Here is a 26664-nt window from a genome sequence, read left to right as displayed (position 1 = left end):
TCATAATTTTCATTGTACTTTACACAAAATCTCGAGCCAATCTGAAGATCTCACAGAAATCTTTCACACTCTCATGCATTTTTCATAAATGCGGACCCACAGAAAGCTGGAGTGGAGACACAGGGCTCCTCTGTAGAGTTATACTACCGATGGCTTTGTATAGACTTTAAACAAGCTGTTAAAGGAGGTGGCGGGGATTTATTTTAAAATCTTATGACCGATGGGTCTGGGCCTATGATGACGGCCCCTGTCTTTGGCAGCAATTACAAAGGATTGCAGATTCCGGGGAAGCTAAGGACTGCACAGGGCTCAAGAAAATAGGGAATCACCCACCATTTAAGAAGGAGAAGTAGGGGCGACAACCCTACTGGACAATGACCAGGGAAGCCGATTGGAGAGGGGCTTTGCAGCTGAGAACACGTGGCAGGCTGTTGGTGACTCAAGGCAAGGAACCCACACAGGCTGTGGGTTGCTGGCGACTGTGGTTAAAAGACTCACACCAGGCTGTATTCTCCTGGAGACTTGCCCGGGACTGGCTGAAGGGGTACCAGGTATTGCAGCTGAGATAGGAGAGGGTCCTGATGGCGCTGAAGGCTTCCTGAATGTGTTGGAGGTTTGGATCTGGAGCTCGAGTTGCCGATAGTTTGGACTGAAGTCTGTGTGACTACAGAGGCTTTGTGGGATTGCTGGAAACAAATCCATAGCCACTCATTAACTCTGTGGGGACTCTCTTTTGCTTCTCTTTCACTGAATGTGAGGGGTACCAAGCAATTTCTGCCGATGACGAATCTTTGTCTGCCTTAAGGCAGACTAAAGTTAATTTTGTGTAATATTATACCTATTTTATTACATGACAATATATTCATCTTAAATAACCTTTACGCTCTGCCCTGAATAGATCATTTTTCAAAAAATTATAATTCAGATTGAGTTCACCTCCACATTCATTCACAATGAGCTTCCAATGAAGAGATTTTTGTTTTTGGATGCTACTGTTGCAGCTATTGGGAACTTGATATTTAGGGAAGGGCTGCACAGGATATTTACAATTAGTGGCAGGCTGATATTACTGATTTCTGAGAAATGGCTCATTTGAGGAGTGGGATCAGCAATTCGAGAGTTTTGATACCAGGAAACCTGCCTCCAGCTCAGAATTTGTCATAGAGTTATTCTGCATGAAAACAAGACATTTGATCCATACAAGTTCAAACCAACCAATGGGCACTCATCCATATTCATGTCTTCTTCCAGAGCTTTTTTCTTTGGCTTGGCTTCGCGGACGAAGATTTATGGAGGGGGTAAATGTCCATGTCAGCTGCAGGCTCGTTTGTGGCTGACAAGTCCGATGCGGGACAGGCAGACACGGTTGCAGCGGTTGTAGGGGAAAATTTGTTGGTTGGGGTTGGGTGTTGGGTTTTTCCTCCTTTGCCTTTTGTCAGTGAGGTGGGCTCTGCGGTCTTCTTCAAAGAAGGTTGCTGCCCGCCAAACTCTGAGGCGCCAAGATGCACGGTTTGAGGCGATATCAGCCCACTGGCGGTGGACAATGTGGCAGGCACCAAGAGATTTCTTTAGGCAGTCCTTGTACCTCTTCTTTGGTGCACCTCTGACACGATGGCCAGTGGAGAGCTCGCCATATAACACGATCTTGGGAAGGCGAATGTCCTCCATTTTGGAGACGTGACCTACCCAGTGCAGTTGGATCTTCAACAGCGTGGATTCGATGCTGTCGGCCTCTGCCATCTCGAGTACTTCGATGTTAGGGATGAAGTCGCTCCAATGAATGTTGAGGATGGAGCGGAGACAACGCTGGTGGAAGCGTTCTAGGAGCCGTAGGTGATGCTGGTAGAGGACCCATGATTCAGACCTGAACAGGAATGTCGGTATGACAACGGCTCCGTCTACGCAAATATTTGTGAGGTTTTTCAGTTGGTTGTTTTTCCAGACTCTTTTGTGTAGTCTTCCAAAGGCGCTATTTGCCTTGGCGAGTCTGTTGTCTATCTCGTTGTTGATCCTTGCATCTGATGAAATGGTGCAGCTGAGATAGGTAAACTCGTTGACCGTTTTGAGTTTTGTGTGCCCGATGGAGATGTTGGGGGGCTGGTAGTCATGGTGGGGAGCTGGCTGATGGAGGACCTCAGTTTTCTTCAGGCTGACTTCCAGGCCAAACATTTTGGCAGTTTCCGCAAAACAGGACGTCAAGCGCTGAAGAGCTGACTCTGAATGGGCAACTAAAGCGACATCGTCTGCAAAGAGTAGTTCACGAACAAGTTGCTCTTGTGTCTTGGTGTGAGCTTGCAGGCGCCTCAGGTTTAAGAAACTGCCATCCGTACGGACGTGGCGTCTTCATTGTTGAGGTTTTTCATGGCTTGGTTCAGCATCATGCTGAAGAAGATTGAAAAGAGGGTTGGTGCAAGAACGCAACCTTGCTTCACGCCATTGTTAATGGAGAAGGGTTCAGAGAGCTCATTGCTGTATCTGACCCGACCTTGTTGGTTTTCGTGCAGTTGGTTAACCATGTTGAGGAACTTTGGGGGGCATCCAATGCACTCTAGTATTTGCCAAAGCCCATTCCTGCTCACGGTGTCGAAGGCATTGGTGAGGTCAACAAAGGTGATGTAGAGTCCTTTGTTTTGTTCTCTGCACTTTTCTTGGAGCTGTCTGAGGGCAAAGACCATGTCAGTAGTTCCTCTGTTTGCGCGAAAGCCGCACTGTGATTCTGGGAGAACATTCTCGGCGACACTAGGTATTATTCTATTTAGGAGAATCCTAGCGAAGATTTTGCCTGCAATGGAGAGCAGCGTGATTCCCCTGTAGTTTGAGCAGTCTGATTTCTCGCCTTTGTTTTTGTACAGGGTGATGATGGTGGCATCACGAAGGTCCTGAGGCAGTTTTCCTTGGTCCCAACAAAGCTTGAAAAACTCATGCAGTTTGGCATGCAGAGTTTTGCCGCCAGCCTTCCAGACCTCTGGGGGGGGATTCCATCCATACCTGCTGCTTTGCCACTTTTCAGTTGTTCAATTGCCTTATATGTCTCTTCCCTGGTGAGGACCTCATCCAGCTCTAGCCTTAGGGGCTGTTGAGGGAGCTGGAGCAGGGCGGAATCTTGAACTGAGCGGTTGGCACTGAAAAGCGATTGGAAGTGTTCTGACCATCGGTTGAGGATGGAGATCTTGTCGGTGAGGAGGACTTTGCCGTCTGAGCTGCGCAGTGGGCTTTGGACTTGGGGTGAGGGGCCGTACACAGCCTTTAGAGCCTCATAAAAACCCCTGAAGTCGCCCATGTCCGCGCTCAGCTGGGTTCGTTTGGCGAGGCTAGTACACCACTCATTTTGGATCTCCCGGAGTTTGCGCTGAAGATGGCTGCATGCGCGACGGAAGGCTTGTTTCTTCTCTGGCCAGGACGGCTTTGTAAGGTGAGCCTGGTGGGCAGCTCGCTTCTTTGCCAGCAGCTCCTGGATTTCCTGGCTGTTTTCGTCGAACCAGTCCTTGTTTTTCCTGGAGGAGAAGCCCAGTACCTCTTCAGTGGATTGCAGTATGGTAGTCTTCAGCTGATCCCAGAGGGTTTCAGGGGACGGGTCCGTGAGGCGGATTGCATCCTCGAGCTTTGCTTTGAGGTTTGCCTGGAAGTTTCCTCTCACTTCGTCTGACTGCAGGTTTCCAACATTGAACCTCTTTCTGGGGGCTTTACTGTTCCTGGGCTTTGGCTTGAAGTGAAGGTTGAGCTTGCAGCGAACCAGCCGGTGGTCAGTGTGGCATTCCGCGCTGGTCATGACCCTGGTGTGGAGCACATCTCGTTTGTCTCTTTTTCGCACCAGGACGTAGTCCAGGAGGTGCCAGTGTTTGGATCGGGGATGCATCCAGGTAGTCTTCAGGCTGTCCCTCTGCTGAAAAAGGGTGTTTGTAATGACAAGCCGCTGTTCTGCGCAGAGCTCCAACAGGAGGCGCCCATTGTCGTTGTACTTGCCGACACCATGCTTGCCCAGGATTCCTGGCCAGGTTTCTGAGTCTTTGCCGACGCCAGCGTTGAAGTCGCCAAGGATGACAACCTTGTCGGCTGTAGGGGTGCGTTGAATGAGGTTGCGCAGGTCAGTGTAGAATTTGTCCTTTTCTGCTGGTTCCGCCTGGAGGGTTGGAGAATAGACACTGATGAGGGTGATGCGACGCTTGTTTTGAAGGGGGAGTTGCATGGACATGATCCGGTCCGAGTGGCCTGTCGGGAGGTTTTTGAGTTTGGGGGCAATGGAGTTCTTGACCATGAAGCCTACACCAGATAGGCGTCGTTCATCCATAGGCTTGCCAGACCAGTAGAGTGTGTAGCCCGCACCGTGTTCTTGGAGGCTGCCTATGTCTGCAAGGCGGACTTCACTGAGAGCGGCTATGTCGATGTCAAGTCTGAGAGTTCATGTGCAATGAGGGCAGACCGACGTTCAGGTCTGTCGGCCTTGTCTTTCATGGTTCTGATGTTCCAGCATGCTAGCTTGAGTTTGTGAGCATCTTTTGAGGGGGAGGACGTGGAGGGGGAGGACGTGGAGGGGGAGGACGTGGAGGGGGAGGACGTGGAGGGGGAGGACGTGGAGGGGGAGGACGTGGAGGGGGAGGACGTGGAGGGGGAGGACGTGGAGGGGGAGGACGTGGAGGGGGAGGACGTGGAGGGGGAGGACGTGGAGGGGGAGGACGTGGAGGGGGAGGACGTGGAGGGGGAGGACGTGGAGGGGGAGGACGTGGAGGGGGAGGACGTGGAGGGGGAGGACGTGGAGGGGGAGGACGTGGAGGGGGAGGACGTGGAGGGGGAGGACGTGGAGGGGGAGGACGTGGAGGGGGAGGACGTGGAGGGGGAGGACGTGGAGGGGGAGGACGTGGAGGGGGAGGACGTGGAGGGGGAGGACGTGGAGGGGGAGGACGTGGACCTGTCCTCGGGCCTGCGCAAAGGAGCTTTTAGGTGGAGTGCAGTGCGCGCAGTACTGGCCCCACCCTTTACACCCATGGTTCGTGTGCCGTGGCCAAGCAAGCTGGGACGTGGCAGCGAGGTCCTTGGAGCGTAGGTTTTATATTGGAGTGGCCTTCTCCTATGCAGGTTTCTTACCTGGGCTGGAGGGGCCTGCCTCCCCTCCTAGGTCGGACCATACTGCCCGGACCGGGGCCAAGGCCGCCGCTGCTTTCCCTGTGTGCGGGGCCGCCGCCTCCTACTTTCTGCCCGGACCGGGGCCTCCGCCTGCCTTACTCGACCGAGGCTGGGGCCGCCGCCTTCTACTTTCTGCCCGGACCGGGGCCTCCGCCTGCCTCACTCGACCGAGGCCGGGGCCGCCGCCTCCCCTTCACTCTTGCCCGGATCTGGGCCGCCGCCGCCTACCCTCTGCCCGGACCGGGGCCGCCGCTGCTTTCCCTGTGCCCAGACCGGGGACGCCACCTCTGCTTCCACTACTTTGGATCATTCACTGGGTAAAAAAAAAAGGTTTTAATTGTATCCATTACTCTTGATCTATATACTCTAATTTTATTCACCTCTGCTAAGAGGAAACACTTTCTGCTGTGTTATCTTAACTGTACACCTCAATGTTATATACTTGCACAGCCAATCCTGCATTATAGTTCAAGTTTCTTGTCACATATGCCAAGATACAGTGATAGAAGTTGTTCTGCCAGCAAATTAGTGGTCATCTCGTACACACGCAGTGCAAAAGTGCAGAATTATAGAAACTGATCAGTTGGTAAATAAAAAAGGCAACATAATCTTTTTATTTTGGGGTTCATTTAGGAGTCTGAATACAGCAGGAAAGAAACCATCCTTGAATCTGTTGCTGCAAGATCTTATACCTGTGAATCTTCTTCCTGACCGGAAGGGGGTAAATTGTGTGTAGTCAGGGTGGGATGATTTGTTTAATATGTTGACTTCCAAGGCAGTGGAAGTTATAGATGGAGTTGAGGGAGGTATGTGTGATGATCGGAGCCATTGTTCTCAGTTTCTTGCAGTCTTTGGCGGTGCGGTTCCCAAACCACTCAGTGATGCATCCTGACAGGATGCTTTTACTGGTGCACCTTTAGAAGTTATTATGGTATGCTGGTAACTTGCTAAATTTCCTCAGACTTCTCAGAAAGCAGAAGCACTGATGTGCTTTCCTGGGCATTGCAGCCTAGGAGATGAGGAGAAGTCGCTGGAGATGTTTACTTCTAGAAACTTAAAGCTTTATCTCCACCTCAGGATTATTTAACACCACCACTCCTCCAGAAACTTATAACCAGCTTTTTGCTCTTGCTGATGTCCTTGTTCTGACACCAAGACACAAGTCCCTCTATCTATCTTTATCACTGTTAGACATTCTGCTTATGATGGTGATGCCATCTATGAATTTATTGATTGAGTTGGAGGTGTATTTGTCAATGCAGTTGTGGGTCTAGAAGAGGTAGAGTAGAAGACAAAAGACACAGCCTTATGTAGCTGTGCCGTTGAGGATGATCATGGAGGAGATGTGTCACCAATCCTCACTAAATATGATGTGCAGGATAGAATGTCATGGCTCCAATTACAGAGAGATATGCTGAAACCAAGATTATGTCACATGGGGATTAGTTTGCGTGGTACAGTAACTATTGTGTTGAAAGCAGAGCTTTAGTTGATAAATAATATTCTGATATAGGTGTCTTTGTTCTCCAGGTGCTCTTATAGAATTCACAATTCACTACCCTAAATTTAAGATATGGAATAAAATTCACTGTACAGAATTGACATAGAAAAACAAATAAGTAAATTAAAATCAATTTTTTAAAACTTTGTTTTTTAAGCACAGATCACACTACTTTGTGTTGCAATATGAACCCTTGTCTAGGAATGCAGCCACCCTCTATTGCTGTTGTCACCTATACTTGTTCTTATATCTATTTGTATTCAGTAGTGCATGAATACAAAACATAAGTGACAATATTTCAGCGCACTAAACTAATGAGGCAAGTCCACAATTCCAAAAGTTGCTCTCAAGATATCTGCTCAGTGGATGAATGTGTGCCCATGCACAAATACCAGATGTTCCCCAACTAGAAACCCTGGATGAATCAGAGAATTTGCATCCTGTTGAGGGCAAGAACAAGGGCGTTTAAGGCCGGAGATCAAGATCGTAACACAAAATCCAGACATGATCTGCAGAAGGCCATCTTTAAAGAAAAGGGAATTCTGGAGGAAGCTCGAGATAGAGGCAAATACATGCCAGCTATGGAAGAGAGTGCAGGCCATTACAAAGCAAAGGCAGTGATGAGCTGAACACCTTCTATGTCTGTTGTGAGGAGAACCACAGAACAGTGCCTACTAGAATCCCTGAAATGGCTGAGGACCCTGTGATATCTGTCTCTGAGGGCGACGTCAGAACATCATTCAAGAGGGTGAACCCTCGCAAGGCATCAGGCTCTGACGGCGTACCTGGCAGGGTACTGAAAATCTTTGCCAACTGTTCAATCTCTCATTGCGGCAGTCAGAGGTTCCCACCTGCTTCAAAAGGGCATCAATCACCCTGGTACCCAAGAAGAGCATCAATCACCCTGGTACCCAAGAAGAGCAGAGTGAGCTGCCTCAATGACTGTCGTCCAGTAACACTAACTCCTACTGTGATGAAATGCTTTGAAAGGCTGGTCATGGCCAGAATTAAAAAGGCTGGTCATGGCCAGAATTAAAACATATACAAGCAAAGATCTGGATCCACTGCAATTTGCCTCTTGTCATAATCACTCCATAGCAGATCAGCTTGAAAACAGCAATTCATATATATGGATGCTCTTCATTGACTACAACTCGGCCTTCAATAACATTCCCTAGGTGCTGGTCAAGAAGCTACAAATTCCCCTCTCTGCAACTGAATCCTTGATTTTCACATTGGAACACTACAATCAGTTCAAATTGGAAACAACGTTTCCTCCTCACTAATTATCAACACAGGCACGTCCCAAGGATCCATGCTTATCCCACTGCTCTACTTGTTATACACCCATGACTGTGTGGTCAGGCACAATTCCAATACCATCTACAAGTTTGCTGATAACACCACAATTGTCAGCAGAATCACAAATGGCAATGAGGAAGCGTACAGGAGGGAGATAGATCAGCTCGTTGAATGATGTAACGACAACCAACTTACACTCAATGTCAGCAAAACCAAGGAGATGATTGTGGACGTCAGGAGGAGGTTAGGGGAAATGACCCAGTCCTCATCGAGGGCTCAGAAGTGAAGAGCATCAAGAACTTCAAATTCCTAGTGTCAACATCTGCAAGGATCTGTTCTGGAGTCTCCTTGTTGATGCAATCACAAAGAAGGCTCGACAGTGGCTATACTTTGTGAGGTGTCTGAGGGGATTCGATATGCCACCAAAGACTCAAACTTCTGCAGGTGAACCATGGAGAACATTCTGGCTGGCTATATCACTGTCTAGTATGGAGGCACCAAATCTCAGGACAAGAATAAACTCCAGAGAGTTGTTAACTTGGCCTGCGACATCACAAGCACCAGACCACTCTTATCGAGGACATCTGCAATGAGGTGGTGTCTTAAAAACGTAGCCTCTATCATCAAAGACCCCCACCATCCAGGCTATGTCCTCTTCACTCTGCAACCATTGGAAAAAGGTACAGGAGCCTAAAGATGAGCACTCAATGGCACAAGGACAGCTTCTTCCCCACTGCCATCAGATTCCTGAATAATCAATAAACCCTAGGCACTGCCTTACTTTCGATCACTTAGATAAATATTGGGAGAATTTGGTAAGATTAGAGTAGGGTACATATATACACACATTTTAAAACAAATCTTATTTGAAATATTGAAGAATTCATTTTCAGTGAACTTTACAGAAACAATGGAAAATTTTATGCACATTTCACAAGAAGGTGCTAATTGAAATGATGTCATGAAATGAATAGACATTGTTTGGATTGAAGCAGACTGGTTGGTTGAATAACTACAAGGCTTCTGACCTTGTTATAAAGTGCTCACAGAAAGGTCACTTCTAGGTTTTGTTTACCTAAGACAACAGCTTGATCAAGTAGGAGAACTCCTGTGGTTTGCTGAAGAAGGTGGGGGGGTTTTGCAAGTGAGAGAATCACATGGGCTTTCTAGCAGTCTGAGTTGAAAAGAGAGAGAAAGAGAGGCTCAACAAGCTCTCTCTGCTAGTGTGTGTGACACTGAAAGCAGCTGAACAGAACAAGCCAGGAGAGGCTTGTTGGAGACAGAAAGCTCCAGTGTGGCAGATGGTTGGACTCGCTATCTGTCTGATGTTTTTCTTGGAATAAGAGGAACAGAAGGAACTCTGTGTTAGCCTGAAAGAAAGAGGTTATCATCTGGAGAGCCCTGATGGGGCAAATTTCATCAGCGAGACCTTGAGGAGAGTAATGGTGGTACCTCAGTTGTGGAAATCCTGGAACAACAAATCTCTCTCTGCAAACCCTACAAGAACCTTCCTGAGCAGTAAACATTTACCTTTCGAGCGCCAACGCCTGGTGAACCCTATAAATGTTAAATTCTGTGCACAGTATAAGAATTGTCTGCAACCAGAGAACTTGGAAGAAGGAGAAGTGAGATTGAACTGTGAACCAAAGAACTTTTCTTAAATTTACACACACACTATACATGTGTGCTTAGAATTAGAAGGGGGTTAATTTGGGTTAATTAAGTTAATAGTGATAAGTTAACAATTTCATTCTGTTTTCATGTTTAAAGATAATTAAAAACAACTTTTGTTTAAGTAACTACTTGTCTTGGTGAATGTCTATTGTTGCTGGGTTTTGGGGTCCTTTGGGCTCGTAACACTATTACGTTTTTACAGTAATGTTTTAATATGCACTCTGATGTTGCTGCATAACACAGAGTTTCATAACTTGTTCATGACAATAATTTCTGATTTTGATTATTCTATTTAAAAAGCCATGGCCCTCTTGAGACAAAAATACCTCATCAGCAACATATAATCCTACTTTGTCGAATGATGGTACAGAGACATCCAAAAAGATGCAATAATTGCTGCAGTTCATTTTGTAGATGGCAATATTGGTTGCAAGGTCTAAGGCTGGGAAACAGAGTGAGAGTTTAAGCTAGTTGGTACTACTGCAGGTGATTTCTCAACTAACCAAGCACTGAGGTTTTATAATAGTTTATGAATAGTAAAGGTTCTCAAGTGCCATATTTAAATGTAGTGAAGTCAACAGACAATACAACATTGGTGAGCTTTGACCTTCTGAGAGCCTCAGCATAAGTGCAGTAATGATGGAGAATAAATATATCCTCATTGACAATTGATCTGATCCGTATCTACCGGTATTTATGCTGTGGTGTTATTTGTCCACCACTTAAAACATTACTAACTGAGCAACTTTTTATGATGCTTTTAGTTTTCTCTTGTTAAAAAGGGTGAAAGATCTAATATATCCCCTCTGCTATCTTCCAAAGAATTTTTGACATGAGCGCATAAAAACAAATGCATTCAGATAAAATATGATATGTGATATTAAGAAATTTGAATGTATTCAAAATTTTAAAAATCTGGTAACAGAGGCCATCTTTAATGCTGTCAATTTACTTCATGACTTTTTTTGAATTTTTTTATGTTACTGCATAAGACTGTAAGGGAGGAATAAGTTCCTGTAAATTGGAAAAAAAATTGAGGAGGAAGTGATTGCTATGGACATATTAAAATATTGATCTATTATTGGGTATAAAATTTGAGAATGAGTGGATTACTATTTATACCATTTTGTTTATTAATTTAATATGTTATAATTTATCTTCCAAATAGATTAACATCCTGCCTTCAACACCAACTGCTAAGATTTTAACAAAAAAATATAAGAAGGTAAGCAGGTTTAATTAATAGCTTCACTAATTTGAAGATGATGATTGAGTATCATCAGATTAAGTGGATAAAAACTTTAAAATTCTGCCACTATTATTTGCAAATGGTATTGTATGTTTGAATTTTGAGCTCAATAAGAAGTTAATTTTAAAAAAGGATGCAGAAATGACTTGTAAAATATAAGGTGCAAGAACTTGTTCTGCAAATGTTTCTCAGTCATTAATCGAATCTTAGTATGCAATATATTAAGCTGGAAACACACATTCCTTTTGACTGGAAGTGGACTGTCTGATATAATTGCTCAAACTTCTAAATACTCAATCATCTAATAAATAATTGTGGAAGGACAATTTGCAGCCTTTGTTTTGTTTCTTTGAGAAATTGTGATGCTATCAACTAACAATGATCCTTCACCAGAATCATGCAGTATTTAGATATAAATGTTTTTTTTTTAATCATTTTCGGCTGTTTGCTTCAGATGTGGGCTGTTTTTTAAGACTCAAGATTATTTTATTGCCATGTAATAAAACAGAAAAATTTCTTTAGACTACTGTAAGGCAGACAAAGATTGGCTATCAGCAGAAATGCCCAGTACCCCTTATAGTCAGAAAAGAGAAGCAAAAGAGAATCCCCCGCCAGAGTTGCTGAGTGTTCTTGGATTTACCTCCAGTGCACCCACAGCCACATAGCCTTCAGTCCAAAACATCAGCCACCAAAACTCCAAATCCAAACCTCTGACACGATTGGGAGGCCTCCAGCACCTTCAGCTCCCTCTCACATTCTGGTTCCAATACCTGGTTCTCTTTCAGCCAGTCTCCATCAGTCTGAGGCCTGGTTTGTGTATCTTGACCACAGTCCCCAACAGCCCACAGCCTGTGTGGGTTCCTCGCCTCATGTCACCAATTGTCTGTATGTTCATTAGCCTCAGAGCTTCTCGCTGGTCTGCCGCTGTGGTCACTGTCCCATAGGTCATTCCTTTACTTTGCCTTCTCAAATGGAGGTGGTGTCCCCGTTTTCTGGTGCCCTGCACCAGTCCTCTGCTTCCCCAGAGTCTGCAACTCCTCATGGCTGCTGCTGATCATGGGCCCCGCCATCTTGGACCCAGATTCTGTGCTTCCAGGATTTTTAAATAAAGTTTTTGTCAATTTTGTAACTCTTGCTGATTTATTTTACATTGTTTGAACTAGAGTTTTGTCAACCTGAATATATGGTGTTAGGGCAATTATGTCTGGTCTCGTAATTGACTTGGTGGAGAAGGACTGTATAAATGGAGAAGGAGCAACAAATTAGCAAGGTAAATGGTAAGATGGAGTTATTTGTCTTTAGCTATCTGTCTGTGAGGGCAGCGTCAGAACATCATTCAAGAGTCTGAACCCTCGCAAGGCATCAGGTCCTGACGGCGTACCAAGTAGGGTACTGAAAACCTGTGTCAAACAACTCGACAGAATGTTTATGGACATTTTCAACCTCTCATTGCTGCAGTCAGAGATTTTCACCAGCTTCAAAAGGGTATCAATCATCCCAGTACCCAAGAAGAGTAGTGTGGACTTTCTCACTGACAACCACCCAGAAGCACTAACTTCGACTGTGATGAAATGCTTTGAGAGGCTGGTCATGGCCAGAACTAACACATACCTAAGCAAAGAAATGGAGCCGCTGCAATTCCACTATCACCACAATCGATCCACGGCAGATGCAACTTCGCTGGCTCTCCACTCAGCCCTGGATCACCTTGAAAACAGCAATTCATACATATGGCTTTTCTTCATCGACTACAGTGCTGGTCAAAAAGCTACAAAATATAGGCCTCTGTACCCCACTCTGCAATTGGATCCTTGACTTTCTCATCGGAAGACCATAGTCAGTACGAATTAGAAACAAAACAATCTCCTCCTCACTGATTATCAACAAAGACGCACCCCAAGGATGCATGCTTAGCCCACTGCTCTATTCACTGTATACCCATAACTGTGCGGCCAGGCAAAATTGCAATGCCATCTACAAGTTTGCCGATGACACCATAGTTGTCGGCAGATTCACAAACAGCAATGAGGAAGCATTCAGGAGGGAGATGGATCAGCTCATTGAATAGTGTAATGACAACAACCTTGTGCTCAGTGTCAGCAAAACCAAGGAGATGATTATGAACTTCAGGAGGAAGTCAATGGAACACAACCCAGTCCTTATTGAAGGCTCAGTGGTGGAGAGGGTCAAGAATTTCAAATTCTGGGTGTCAATGATGCATCATCAATAACTCCAAAAGACTGAAGTTATGTCAAACTGATAGCCTTTTATTCACAATAGAATGGAGTCATGACCAGGCTGGTCGACTGTCCTGAACTGGGAAGGGAGCCATGGAACAGTCACCTTTATTCAGGAGTCTGTGGGAGGGTCCACTGGTACAATCAGCCAATAGCTGTGTCCAGACAGATAAATATACAAACAGTGATTTACCACATTGACCCTTTGTTTTTTTTAAAAAAACAGGGTGAAATGCATTAGAAGTTATCATAAATTAAGTCTTTTAGATGGCCTGACCTGCCTCTGTGACCATCATAATGCTGGCTGGGCAGTCTGGGCCACCTGTATGCAGTCGTTGGCATAGGCTTGATGAATGCGTGGCAATGAGTCTAGCATGCCATCTGTCAGGGCTGGGATAACCTGAAATGGCTCTGGCGCATCATGAGTGAAGGTAGGAGAGGGGATGCAGGGTCATTGGTCATGGTCTCCAAAATCCCTGAGGGCACAAGGTCCCTATCCGATAGTGTGTCCTCATGCCCATCATAAGCATATTGGAAGTTGGCGTGGAGGAAGTGGACCCTTTAAACCAGTGGGTTGGACTTATGGCTCCTCGCGTGCTTCTGGTGTAGGACCAGCCCTAGGGATGTCAGCCAGCCCAGCAGCGTGGTCCCTGTTGCAGACTTCCTGGGAAAGAAAACATTCTTTCATGTTGATTGGCATTGGTGGCAGTACAAAGGAGTGATCTTATCGAGGGAGTGCCTCAGGGAAGACATCTTGCCAGCGGGTGATTGGAAGGCCCTTAGTTTGCAGGGCTGGGAGGATGGCCTTCCAGATGGTGGCATTCTCCCTTTCTACCTCCCCATTTCCTTTGGGATTGTAGCTGGTGGTTCTGCTCATGGCGATACCTCTGGGCAGCAGGTACTGGCGTAGCTTGTCACTCATAAAAGAGGGCCCCCGGTCTCTATGATTACAGCAGGGGAACACATACAGAGTGAAGAGGCTGGGTAGTGCTTTGATGACTGTGGCAGCTGTCATGTCTGGGCAAGGGATGGAGAACAGAAAATGTGAATGCTCAGTCATGATGTTGAGGAAGTACACATTGTGGTCAGAGATGGGGAGGGGTTCTTTGAAGTCTAAGCTCAGGCGCACAAAGGGGTGGGTAGCCTTTATCAGTTGTGTTCTATCTGATCGATAGAAGTGCAGTAGAAGGCATTTCCTGGGCAAGTCCTGATCTCCTCGACAGAGTAAGGCAGATTGATAAAATGGAAGAACCTCGTGACACCAGGGTGGCAATGATCATTGTGGATGCCTTGCAATTGGTCTATTTGTGTGCTGGCACATGTTCCGCAGGATAAAGGATCTGGGTATCCTTGAGTTTCCCGGGTTGGTACAAGATATTATAGTTGTAGGTAGAAAGTTCAATTCTCCACCTCAGAATCTTGTTGTTTTTGATATTACTCCACTGCTGGTTGTTGAACATGAAAGCCATCACCTGTTGGTCAATCTGCAAGGTAAATCGTTTACTGGCTAGGTAGTGTCTCCAGTGCCATACTACCTCGACAATAGCTTGGGGCTCCTTCTCGTCAGAGAAGTGTTGAATTTCAGGGCCTTGGAGGGTACTAAAAAAGAGGGTGATGGGCCTGTCTGCCTGATTAAGTGAGGCCGCCAGGGTGAAGTTGGATGCATCGCTCTCCACCTGGAACAAGATGGATTAATCCATCATGTGCATTGTAGCCTTGGCAATGTTTGCCATGATGCAGCTGGTGCCAGGGGAAAGGAGGTAGATTTAATGAGGGGTCAAGCCTTGTCCGCATAATTGGGGACCCACTAGGCATAGTAGGAAAAGAAGCATCTTTTCAGGGCTTTGGGGCTGTGGGGGAGGGGGAGTTCCAAAAGCGGGCTCATGCAGTCAGGGTTGGGGCCAATGACTGCGTTCTCCTCTACACAGCCAAGGTTGGCAAAGCGGGTTGTTCAAAATTTGCATTTAGCCTTATATGAGAGGTTAAGGAGTTTGGTGATCTGGAGGAATTCTTAGAGGTTGGCATCATGGTCCTGCAGGTTGTTTCCACAAATAGTGACATTGTCCAGATTCAGGAATGTGGCCTGCAACTCATACTGGTCCACCATTCGGTCCATCTCCCACTGGAAGACCAAAACCCTGTTGGTGACGCTGAAGGGAACTGTCAGGAAATGGTAGAGGTGGCCATCCTCCTTGAAACCAGTGTATTGGTGGTGCTCTGGATGTATGGGAAGTTGGTGATAAGACTTATGGTCGATGGTGGAGAAAACCCAATATTGCGTGATTTGGTTTACCATATCGGAAATGCGGGGAAGAGGGTATGTGTCCAGCTGCATGTTAATGGTCTGACTGTAGTCAATGACCACCCTATTTTTCTTCCCATTCCTTATCACCACCACTTGGACTCTCAAGGGGCTGGTGCTGGCTTCAATGATCCCCTCATTGAGTAGTTGCTGCACCTCTGACCTTATAAAGGCCCTCTCCCCAGCATTGTACCGTCTACTTTTGATGGAAATGGTTTTGTAGTCAGGGAGAGGTTAGCCAACAGTGGTGGAGGGGTGATCTTGAGGATTGGGAGTCCGCAGGTGGTGCACCGTGAGCAATCTTCGGGTTGCTGGCTGGAAATAGTGAGGGTAGGGGCCGGGGGGTTCTTGCTGGTGGAGTACAATGAGTGATTTAAGAACTGCTCGTTACAGACAGTGAGGGGGGGGTGGGTGGACCCCATCTTACTTTATAACCAATATTTTAAGTGGCATTGGAAGTCCAGTTCCAGTAGCACAACTCAGAGTTTAAAGTCTTTGTAGTCTGTGCCATGTACGTTCAGGGTTACTACGCAGTAGCTGCGGACATCAGCTGTATGGGACTTCGAGGCCCAAGGACTCACTGGCCAAACCACGAGGGAGTAGTGCTGCATCATGTCCAGGTGGATGAAGCTCTTCGTGCTCCCACTATCAAACAGACAGCTCATCATGTGGCCGTTTACTTGGATGTCCATCATCAATCTGGAGAGTTGTTGAGGACGACCTTGAGCCAGCATGATGAAGGCCAGTGTTGGGTTGCTGTCTGTAGCAGTGGTGGAGAGTTTGTGTGCTCAGTCACAAGATGGCAGCATCCAAGATGGTGGACCCTATGGTCAGCACGCAGTGCTGCTGGATTGGGGTGACTTGGACTTGCACACTTTTGCATAATGCCCTTTCATCCCGCAAATGAAGCATACCGCGTAACACTTCGGGCGCTATGAAATACAGTGGCTATGGTCAGGTTGCTGGCAGGACACAATGTTAGTGGAGTTATGTGCTCATAGAGTACAGTGGCCATAGTCAGATCGCTGGTGATGCCATGGCAGTGGCAGTGCGTCTCAAGATGGTGGCACCAGGGGCAACCACGAGGTGGCCGTAATGTCAGCCAAGTAAGCTTCCATATTCTGGAGGGCCACCTCCAGTGTGCCTGCCATTTCATCCACCCTCTGCAAATTGAGCTCATCTTGCTCCAACAATCTCTGACAAATGTAGTTGGACTTGATGGCTGCGACATACGCATCTCTAATCAGGTCTTCTGTATTCTTCATGGCTGACAGTTCTGGTCTCCAATTTTGAGGAAGAACATACTAGCTATAGAGGGTGTGCAGCGCAGATTTACAGGGATGGCGGGGTTGACATATGCTGAAAGGCTAGAAAAACTGGACTTGTATCCGATGGAGTTTAGAAGGATGAGGGGGGACATGATTGAGGTATACAAAATTATCAAGGGGATAGACAGGGTGAAGTCGGATTACTTGTTCCCAATGATGGAGGAGACGAGGACTAGAGGGCATAGTTTAAGAATACAGGGTAGGCCCTTTAGGACGGAGATGAGAAAACATTTTTTTACCCAGAGAAGTGTGAATCTGTGGAATGCTCTGCCACAGAGGGTGGTAGAGGCAGATTCGCTGATTATGTTCAAAAGAGAGTTAGATAAGACTCTAGTGGACAAAGGAGTTAAGGGTTATGGGGATAAGGCTGGAAAGGGGTACTGATAGTAATGATCAGCCATGATCTGTAAAATGGCGGTGCTGGTTCGATGAGCCGAAGGGCCTACTCCAGCTCCTATTGTCTATTGTCTATTGACATGTCCTTGCAGTCGCAGGTCCGTCTGAGTGTTTGTAGGGCTCGAAGGTATTCAGCACTTGATTTTCCGGGTTGCTGTTTCGAGTGGCCAGAAGGTGCCTCGCATAGACTTCATTTACCTTCTTCGGGTTCCGGCCCTTCAGAATGTCCATCGCCTCTGGGTATGACGTGGTGTCCCTGATCATTGAGTATACCAGGGGCCTGACCCGGGAGAGTAGTTCCTGCTTCTTGTCATTTCTGATCAAATGAAGGCAGATGATGCCTGCAGGAATGCTTCAAAACAATACAGCTAGAGTTCAAATTTGGTGGAGGCTTCAGGTGATTGAGGGCCAATTTCAAACTTTTCCAGCTTCAGGATCTGTTCCAATGTCAACATTTTGAATAAAATTGATGCACCATCAATGACTCCATAAGACTGAAGTTATGTAGGATTGTATTCACAATAGAATCGAGTCACATCCATGATAGTCGACTCTCCTGAACTGAGGAGGGGGCTGTGGAACAGTCACCTTTATTCAGAGTCTGTGGGAGGGACCAAAGGGAATGCCCAGACAGATATATCTACAATAAATATTGTAGATATATCTACAATAAATGGTTTACCACAGTCAACATCTCTGAGGATCAGTCCTGGAGCCTCCACTTTGATGCAGTCACAAATAAGACTTGCCAGCGGCTATACTTTGTGAGGTGTCTGAGGAGATTTGGTATGTAACCGAAGACTCATAAACCTGCAAGTGTACTGTGGAGAACATTCTGGCTGGTTTTATCACTGCCTTGTATGAAGGTACCAACTCTCAGGACAAGAATAAATTCCAGGGGGTTGTTAACTTGTCCTGCGACATCACATGCACCAGATTGCACTCTATCGAGGACATCTACACAAGACGGTGTCTTAAAAAAGCAGCCTCTATCCTCAAAGATACCCACCACCCAGGCCATGCTCTCATCACTCTGCTACCATTGGGAAAAAAGCCACAGGAGCCTAAAGATGAGCACTCAGCGACACAAGGACAGCTTCTTCCCCGCTGCCATCAGATTCCTGAATAATCAATGTTCCAATGATACTGCCTTACTTTTAATGCACGATTATTTTTATTTTTTTATAGTAATGTCTTTGGCTTGGCTTCGCGGACGAAGATTTATGGAGGGGGTAAAAAGTCCACGTCAGCTGCAGGCTCGTTTGTGGCTGACAAGTCCGATGCGGGACAGGCAGACACGATTGCAGCAGTTTCAAGGGAAAATTGGTTGGTTGGGGTTGGGTGTTGGGTTTTTCCTCCTTTGCCTTTTGTTCGTGAGGTGGGCTCTGCGGTCTTCTTCAAAGGAGGTTGCTGCCCGCCAAACTGTGAGGCGCCAAGATGCACGGTTTGAGGCGTTTTCAGCCCATTGGCGGTGGTCAATGTGGCAGGCACCAAGAGATTTCTTTAGGCAGTCCTTGTACCTTTTCTTTGGTGCACCTCTGTCACGGTGGCCAGTGGAGAGCTCGCCATATAACAGGAAAAACAACCAACTGAAAAACCTCACAAAGATAAGCGTATACAGAGCCGTTGTCATACCCACACTCCTGTTCGGCTCCGAATCATGGGTCATCTACCGGCACCACCTACGGCTCCTAGAACGCTTCCACCAGCGTTGTCTCCGCTCCATCCTCAACATCCATTGGAGCGCTTACACCCCTAATGTCGAAGTACTCGAGATGGCAGAGGTCGACAGCATCGAGTCCACGCTGCTGAAGATCCAGCTGCGCTGGATGGGTCACGTCTCCAGAATGGAGGACCATCGCCTTCCCAAGATCCTGTTATAGTAATGTTGTAAGATGGTTATAATATGAATGTTTTCACTGTGATGCTGCAAAACACAGAATTTCATAACTTGTTCATGACAATAAATTCTGATTACTAGGGGGTTAAAGGAGAGGAGTAAGAAAGGAAGGTTTCCTGGAATCCTGTAGTCAATCTTGCCATGGTACATGATTAAATTCCTCAGATGAGGGAATTATTTTATGAAGAAAGATTCAATATGATTTGCCAACAGCTATTTCAGTTTAGAAAAATGAAAGGATATCTCACTCAAATATAAAAGGTTTTGAGAGATATCAATAAGCTAGATGATGAGAGATTGTTTCCTTTGGTTGGATCATCCATAATTAGATTGAAGTTAAGGGATAATCATTTCAGAAAAAAAGATGAGATTTCTTTCATCAGAAGATTATGAGTCATTGGAATTCTTTAAAACATAGAACTATTGATCCATAGTCATTGCGTAAAATCAAAGCTATGAGTAAAGGGTTTGGACACAAAGTGATTTTATTGAATGGTGGAGCAAACTACTGTTAATTCTTATAGGATTGGTTCAACAAGAGGGAAGAGGAAGAGGAGGGGTTTGAGAAGCATTAGGTTAGATATCCAATGGGGGCTTCAGGAAGCATTTCTCCAATGTGTTTTTTTTAAACAGGGACGATATGCAATATATCTTTGCTTGACAAAGACTTGGATAGCTCTGCATATTGTTGCAACTGGGAAGTCAAGGTGTCTTTCACTCAAATTTCATCCCCTTGTCAGACTGAAATGGAATAAATTTGGCTTTGTCTGCCTGATCTGCTTTTTAAATTACAAGTTGATAAAAAATGCTTAAGCATATTTATCTGACATAAAACCTCTCTCCCTCAATGATCAGCCACTCACAGTATATCGTGTCTATACCCAGAAGGCCAACAGCAGTTTTGCATAAGTAACAAATATTACTTTTATTTTAGTCAGAATATTTTGGTCCAAAGATTTGATTCATTTAAAATGCTTTTTAAAATATGCTGTTTTGTCTTCAGTCAAGTCCTCTATTTTTTCTGTTTCTTGCTTGTGGTTTGTTTTCAAATTATTATATTCCAAAATCAAAGCTTTTTGAGAAAAAAATGATATGTGCAAATTGTTTCTGTATTGAAGATATGCACGATATGCCATATATTTAAAATAGAATTTGGATAAATACATGAAAATACATTTCTTTGAAAATAACTTTGCTATAACATTGTATGTATTTAATTTATTTCTGAGGATGCTGATTGAACCAAGACACTCAGTTTCTAAAAATTACATCAGCATTTCTCAAGAAATTAAAAGTATTTTTTTGATATATATAGGATGACGATGATGCAACAGATGTGGGAGATGGAGATGATTGGAATTTGGGAAAGGCAAATCTAATAAAGCCTGCTGATCAACTGGATCTTACTGAACAAGTAAGTGATAACTTACTCATGGGAAACTGCAGTGTTTAATGATGCAAAACTATACACTTTAAAATATGATATTAATACTACATTTGTATTTCTAGGATTGAATTGTTCCAGGTTTAAATCTGTTCCTGTATACTTCAGTTTTCAAAATGTTTATTTTCCTGAAACTACACTTAATACTGCTTAGGAAGGAGAAAGAAATGAGTGAAGTAGTAATATTGGTAAAATGCTTAATTATACAAGATGAAACAAGGAATTTCAACAAGAGTGATACTGGAAATGCAAATAATTTCTATTAAATACAACTATCCTCTTCAAGACCACAAAAAAAACCAGAAGAGAGTCATGAATATAGATCAGACACGATAGGCTGCCCTTCATCACAGCATCTTTAAAGCGCTACCATCAAGAAGGTACTGGAGCATCAAAATCAGGACTGTCAGACAAGGGAATAGAGACGGTAACCAGACTAAATTGTTGCCACCCAGTGGCACTGTCATCTGTGATCATGAAGTTCTTTGAGCGGCCGGTGATGAATTGCATCAAAGTGCACCTTCCTGTGACATTGGACCTATTTCAAATTTGTGTACCATTCAAATTGAATGGTCCACAGATGATACCTTGACCCTCCACTCCACCCTGACCCAACTAGAGAATGATGCCTCATACACTAGGTTGTTTATCGACTTCAGCTTGGCATTCAACACAATCAAAACTCAGAGGTTGGTCGATAAACTGACCTTGCTGGAACTGAACACGCCTCTGTGCAACTGGATTCTGCACGTGTTGGTGGAAAGACCATAGTCCATGCAGTTCAGGAGCAAAACCTCAAGGTCCATCATGCTGAACACTGGCACACATCAGAGCTGTGTGCTTGGCCTACTACTGTTTATGCTGCTGTGTCAAAACTACACTGCCAGATTCAGCTGCAACAGAATACAGCCATGCATTGACTTGCCTCCGGGTTACATTCTGGAAGTGGGGACGCAAATCGATTTGAACATAAGTTGATAATTACAGGTGAAATATACTGTACAAACCAACTATGCATGCCTCAGGAGGATACTGTTGAGAGATTCTAACAGCTCTGGCACCTCTGTGTCAGTGGTGTAGCTAGAAGGGCGGGGGGCATAAAATGTGAGTAAAGTGCTTATTTTATTTAAAAACTGAATTGATTTGCAAATTCTGTCCCACAGTTCAGGTCGGCCAAGGGGAGGGTTTGGAGCTGGGTGCCGGAAGCTCCTGTTGCCCAACTCTGCACCCTATCCCAGCCCACATTGGAGCTCCTGACTCCTAACCCTAACCCTCTTTTGGCCCACCGCACATGCATACCGGAGACCGACGTGCATGTGAGGCAGTAGCCCAAGGGGAGGGTTCAGAGTTAGCATCAGGAGCTCTGATGTGCATCCGTAGGCCAACTGCCAAGGGGTGGGCTTAGAGTTGGGCACTGGAAGCTCCGGTTACCAGAGTCCACGATACCTGAGTCCCAGCTGAACCCTCCCCTTGGCCTACACCAGAGCTCACGAGTCACTCAGACTATTTTACCAAGGCAGCAGCAGGGATTCACTGAAGTGGTTGACTCCCTTGTTAACAGGGGTTGCTCAACAAAAGACTATTTAGCCATTGGGGGCAGTTTATGTTGCAGCAAGGTGGCTCCACAAGACATGGACGGTCCAGGCCAGGATGAGGTCGTAAAGAGGGTAAAGATCAGTGTCACCATTATGGCAACTAGGTTAAAGAGGGTTGGAGTCGAAATGGAACCTTTGGGTAACTCTTTGCATTGTCTAGTCCTACCAACTGCTCAGACATTAAGCTAACAAGTTGCCCCTTTAATTTAATAACCCAAGTGTGTGTGTGTTTATGTGTGCATGCGCAAATGTGCATGCGCGCGTGTGCATACGCTGGTTGCAAAACGTGCACAGCTGTGGTCATGGTGCCTTTTTTATGTGTTCTCGCTCCATCTAATGGTAAATCCTGTCTATGCCCTTGCCTCACCCTCAGCCTGGTCAGCACCCCCACCACCCCCACACATGCTCAGCCTGGCCTCGGGCACAAAATAGTCTGGCACCGGCCCTGTGTACAACACAAGATGCCATGACACACATACAGGTACATATTTACTTAAACCTCTATATTGTATGTTCACATATCTAAATCCCGTAATAAACAAAATGTAAATACTGCATAGTATGTATAAAATATTCATATACAGGTAATAATAGTAATAAAACTGTATGTGTACTACACTTACCATGACTGATGCTGAAGTGTTGTACGATGAGATGTTGCCATGAGGCACTGTATATTTTCAGATAGAATTTAGCCAACGAGATAACATACAGAGACCCCACAGAACGTGATATGCCGGATGTTGGTGCCTCATATGCTATTGAGACTGTACTGTACTATAAAGTGTATTCTATGTACCATTATATGGCTGGCAGCGCATCGCTTTGTTTTGGCTTTTGAGTCCACGTCAAATGCATGATGCATGACTTAACATCTGCTAATGCCAACCAACGTCAGTCCCGGCATAAATTTTTACATTTTTATTAAGCCCTTATGGTGACCTTGGACATATCTGCGATTAGACATTACTAGATTGGGCATAAGTCAAGGTATGGCTGTAATCATATTTGTGGATGATACAACAGTAATTGGCCTAATCAGCAACAATGATGAGTCATCTTAGAGAGGAGATTGAAAGGCTCGTAAAATGGCGCAAGAGCAACCTTAGTTTCAACACTGACAATACAAACAAGATAAATGTGGACATCAGGAAGTCAAAAGTTGACCATTCTCCACTATACATCAACGATTCCATTCTGAAGAGTGGGGAGAAAACAAAGTTCCTTGGTCTGCATATAAGGGACAACTTTTTGTGGACTCACAACACCTTCTCATTACTCTTCCTAAGGAGGCGGAGGAAGGCAAGGCTACTGACCTCCATAATAACAACCTTTTACAAGAATGCAATTGAGAGTGTCCTATCTGGTTGTATCATGGTGTGCTTTGGTAGCTGCTAAGCATCAGACCGAAGTCAGTACAGAGGATTACTAAAATAGCTGAGAGGACCACTGGGATTTCTCTTTCCTCTATGGATGACATTTACTGGGAGCATTGTCTAAACAGGGCTCATTGAATTAAAGAAGACTCTTTGTAGTCACGTTTATTGTCATCTGATTATTCAAGTACAACCCGATGAAACAGCATTCTCTGGTCCTCAGTGCAAAGCATGCAGACACACAACCAGACATAACACACATAAGGGCAAACAATACATATTCAGGACAAGTATTTTATCTATAAAAATAAATACATCTTGTTTTATACAAATGAGAGTCTTGGATGGTTAGTGTGAGCTGTTGTTCACCATTGTCACTACCCGAGGGAAGAAGCTGTTCCTCAGCCTGGTGGTGCTGGCTCTGACACCCCTGCACACACAGAAGATGATACTGCAGCATCAAAATCAGGACTGTCGGGCTGGGGAATAGCTTCTTCCTGCAGGCTCAGTATTCTTCCTGCTGATGAACAGTATTGAGTAATCATGCAAATCATTTCAAATATTTAAATATATTTTATTTATTTATGTGATCATTATGTACTGTCTATTGTGCGTTTTTGTGTATGCACATGGTCTGAAGAGATACTGTTTCATCAGGTTGTTTTTGTACAATCATTTGATAATAATATATTCTAGATGTTCATCACTCTTCGTTCAAGTATAATAGTAGGAACAGGTGTTCTCCTTGCATAAGTGGCTGGTTGCACTCCCAGAATGACTGACAGCAGGGAGCGCCACCTGCAGGCTTATTTGCTGACAAATATACCATTGAAATGGAACATTATTATAGAATAAATTTATGCATAATGTCTTCAATCAAAGGACATCTATAATTCTGCAGCTGTACAGCTGCAGTAAGGTATCCTTGTTCCTATACTCAAACCCTCTTGATATGAAGGCCAACGTACCATTTGCCTTTTTAACCGCCTGCTGTATCTGCATGCTCGCCTTCAGAGACTGGTGTACAAGTACCCCTAGGTCTCTCTGCACTTCCACATCTTTTAATCTATTGCCATTCAAATAGTAATCTGCCCTCCGGTTTGTATTACCAAAGTGGATAACCTCACATTTATCCACATTGTAGTGCATTTGCCATGTATCTGCCCAGTCCCTCAATTTATCCAAATCACACTGGAGCTTCCTGACCCCCTCTTCCGTGCACACAACCCCTCCTAGCTTAGTGTCATCTGCAAATTTGGAGATATTCCATCCAATCCCCTCACCCAGATCATTAATATAAATTGTGAACAGCTGGGGTCCCAGTACAGATCCCTGTGGCACCCCACTGCCTGCCACTCAGAAAACGAGCCATTTATCCCAACTCTCTGTCTTCTACCTGCCAGCCAGTTCTCAATCCACATCAATACTTTGCCCCCAATCCCATGAGCCTTGATTTTGGAAGCCAGTCGTTTATGCGGGACCTTATCGAGGGCCTTTTGGAAGTCCAGGTACACCACATCCACTGCTCTCCCCCATCTATTTTACCTGTCACCATCTCAAAGAATTCCAATAGATTTGTCAAGCACGATTTACCTTTTGTAAATCCATGTTGACTCCGTCCGATCCCTTCTCTGCTAGTCATATGCTCCGCTATTACATCCTTAATAATGGATTCCATCATTTTACCCACTACTGATGTAAGGCTCACGGCCTATAATTCCCCGCTTTTTCTCTACCCCCCTTTTTAAATTGTGGGGTAACATTAGCTACCCTCCAGTCCATGGGTACTGATCCTGAGCCTATCGAGTTCTGGAAAATAATTCTTAAAGCATCTGCTATCTGAATGGCCACTTCCTTAAGTACCCTAGGATGTAGATTATCAAGCCCTTGGGATTTATCTGCCTTCAATCCCATCAATTTCCCCAAGACCATGTCCTTAGAGATACTGATTTCTTTCAGTTCCTCCCTTGCATTAGTCTCTATGTTTCCCAACATCCTTGGGAGGTTATTTGTATCCTCTCTTGTAAAAACATGTTAGATTTTTAACAAAGACATCAACCAATTCATTTTAAATCAATGAAAAAATGGCCATAATAGATCCAAAAATAAAAGTTAAAAATCAGAATTACTTTACAGTTTGACTTAAAGAAGAAGATATTGCAAAGAGGGAAAAGCTAATGGTGAAATTTTAAGTCAGGTCAACTGAGAATGGGTAACAAATTGAATTGTTTATTTTCAAGTGTTCTGAGAAAGCAGGCTAATTAGCCTTTTCACTTCTACTTTCTTATCTTTCTCACTTATGATTCTTACCTGTTAGCCTGTGCTCCTCCACCTGCCCCTTCCTCCCTCCTCTCTGCCACCTTTTTATTCAGACACCTGCCTGTTTTTTTTATACCCAATGAAGGGCCTATGTCACAAATGTTGAATACCCATTACTTCCTACGGATCCTGAGTAACCTTCTGAGTTTCTCCTGCACAACAAAAGTGCAGGGTATAGGGTTGAATAGAAATGTACAGCTAATCAGTGCAGGTCATTATCTTATATTAATGAGAGGTCTATCAAGAGTCTGATAACACCAGGAAAGAAACTGCTTGACTTTAGAGGTGCGTGTATTCAAACTTGTGTTTCATGGGGTGAGACAGGATACGCTGGAATCCACTGGAGTTGAGATATGTAAAATGGGATGATTGAAACAGAAGACCCTGCAGACTTTTGACAAGTTGATGTGGAGAGGATTATTCCTCTTGTATGAGAATTGTGACCTAGGATTAACTGTTTAAAAGTAAGAGGTCATTAATTTAAAAGAGAGGTATTTTAAGAGAGAGGTAATTTTTTTTTCTCTCGAGAGGTCAAAATCTTTGGAAATCTCTTAAAATATGGCTGGTGAAATTATTTTAAGGCAGAAGTTGAACTTTGATAAACAAGGGAGTGAAATAGTGTTGGTGATTAACAGAAACAGAGTTTAAATATATTCAGATCAGTGATGATTGTTTAAATGGCTGAGTGGCCTCATGCAGTTTTATTGCTATTCCTATATCAAATTCATATTTTCATGTGAGGATGTAGCATCGGTTATTTATATCCTTATTTTTAAATTATATAAATCTCTATGGACCGTTCCCATTCCTCTAAGCATACATTTATGTCATAAAATTTACTCTCCATATGTTGTTTAAGTCAAGACTCAGGTGCATCTGTAAAGGTACAATAATTTTATAAAATATAAACAAAATTACAC

At 44.7% G+C, this 26664-nt stretch overlaps 1 protein-coding gene across 2 annotated transcripts in view; it reads left to right on the top strand.

The window, feature by feature from the left end:
* The window catches only part of dnai1.2 (dynein, axonemal, intermediate chain 1, paralog 2), a 238483-nt gene that overhangs the window by 7683 nt on the left and 204136 nt on the right, over positions 1 to 26664 (top strand). For both annotated transcript variants that reach the window (XM_069924099.1, XM_069924098.1), the window contains exons 2-3: positions 10767 to 10823; positions 20326 to 20424. In XM_069924099.1, coding sequence (XP_069780200.1) covers positions 10767 to 10823; positions 20326 to 20424 — 156 coding nt within the window. The remainder of the gene's footprint in view (positions 1 to 10766; positions 10824 to 20325; positions 20425 to 26664) is intronic.

This window comes from Narcine bancroftii, chromosome 3 (assembly GCF_036971445.1).
Source record: "Narcine bancroftii isolate sNarBan1 chromosome 3, sNarBan1.hap1, whole genome shotgun sequence".
In the NCBI taxonomy this organism is placed as follows: domain Eukaryota; kingdom Metazoa; phylum Chordata; class Chondrichthyes; order Torpediniformes; family Narcinidae; genus Narcine; species Narcine bancroftii.
Note: the sequence above shows the minus strand (reverse complement) of the source record. Positions and strands in the feature narration are given on the sequence as shown.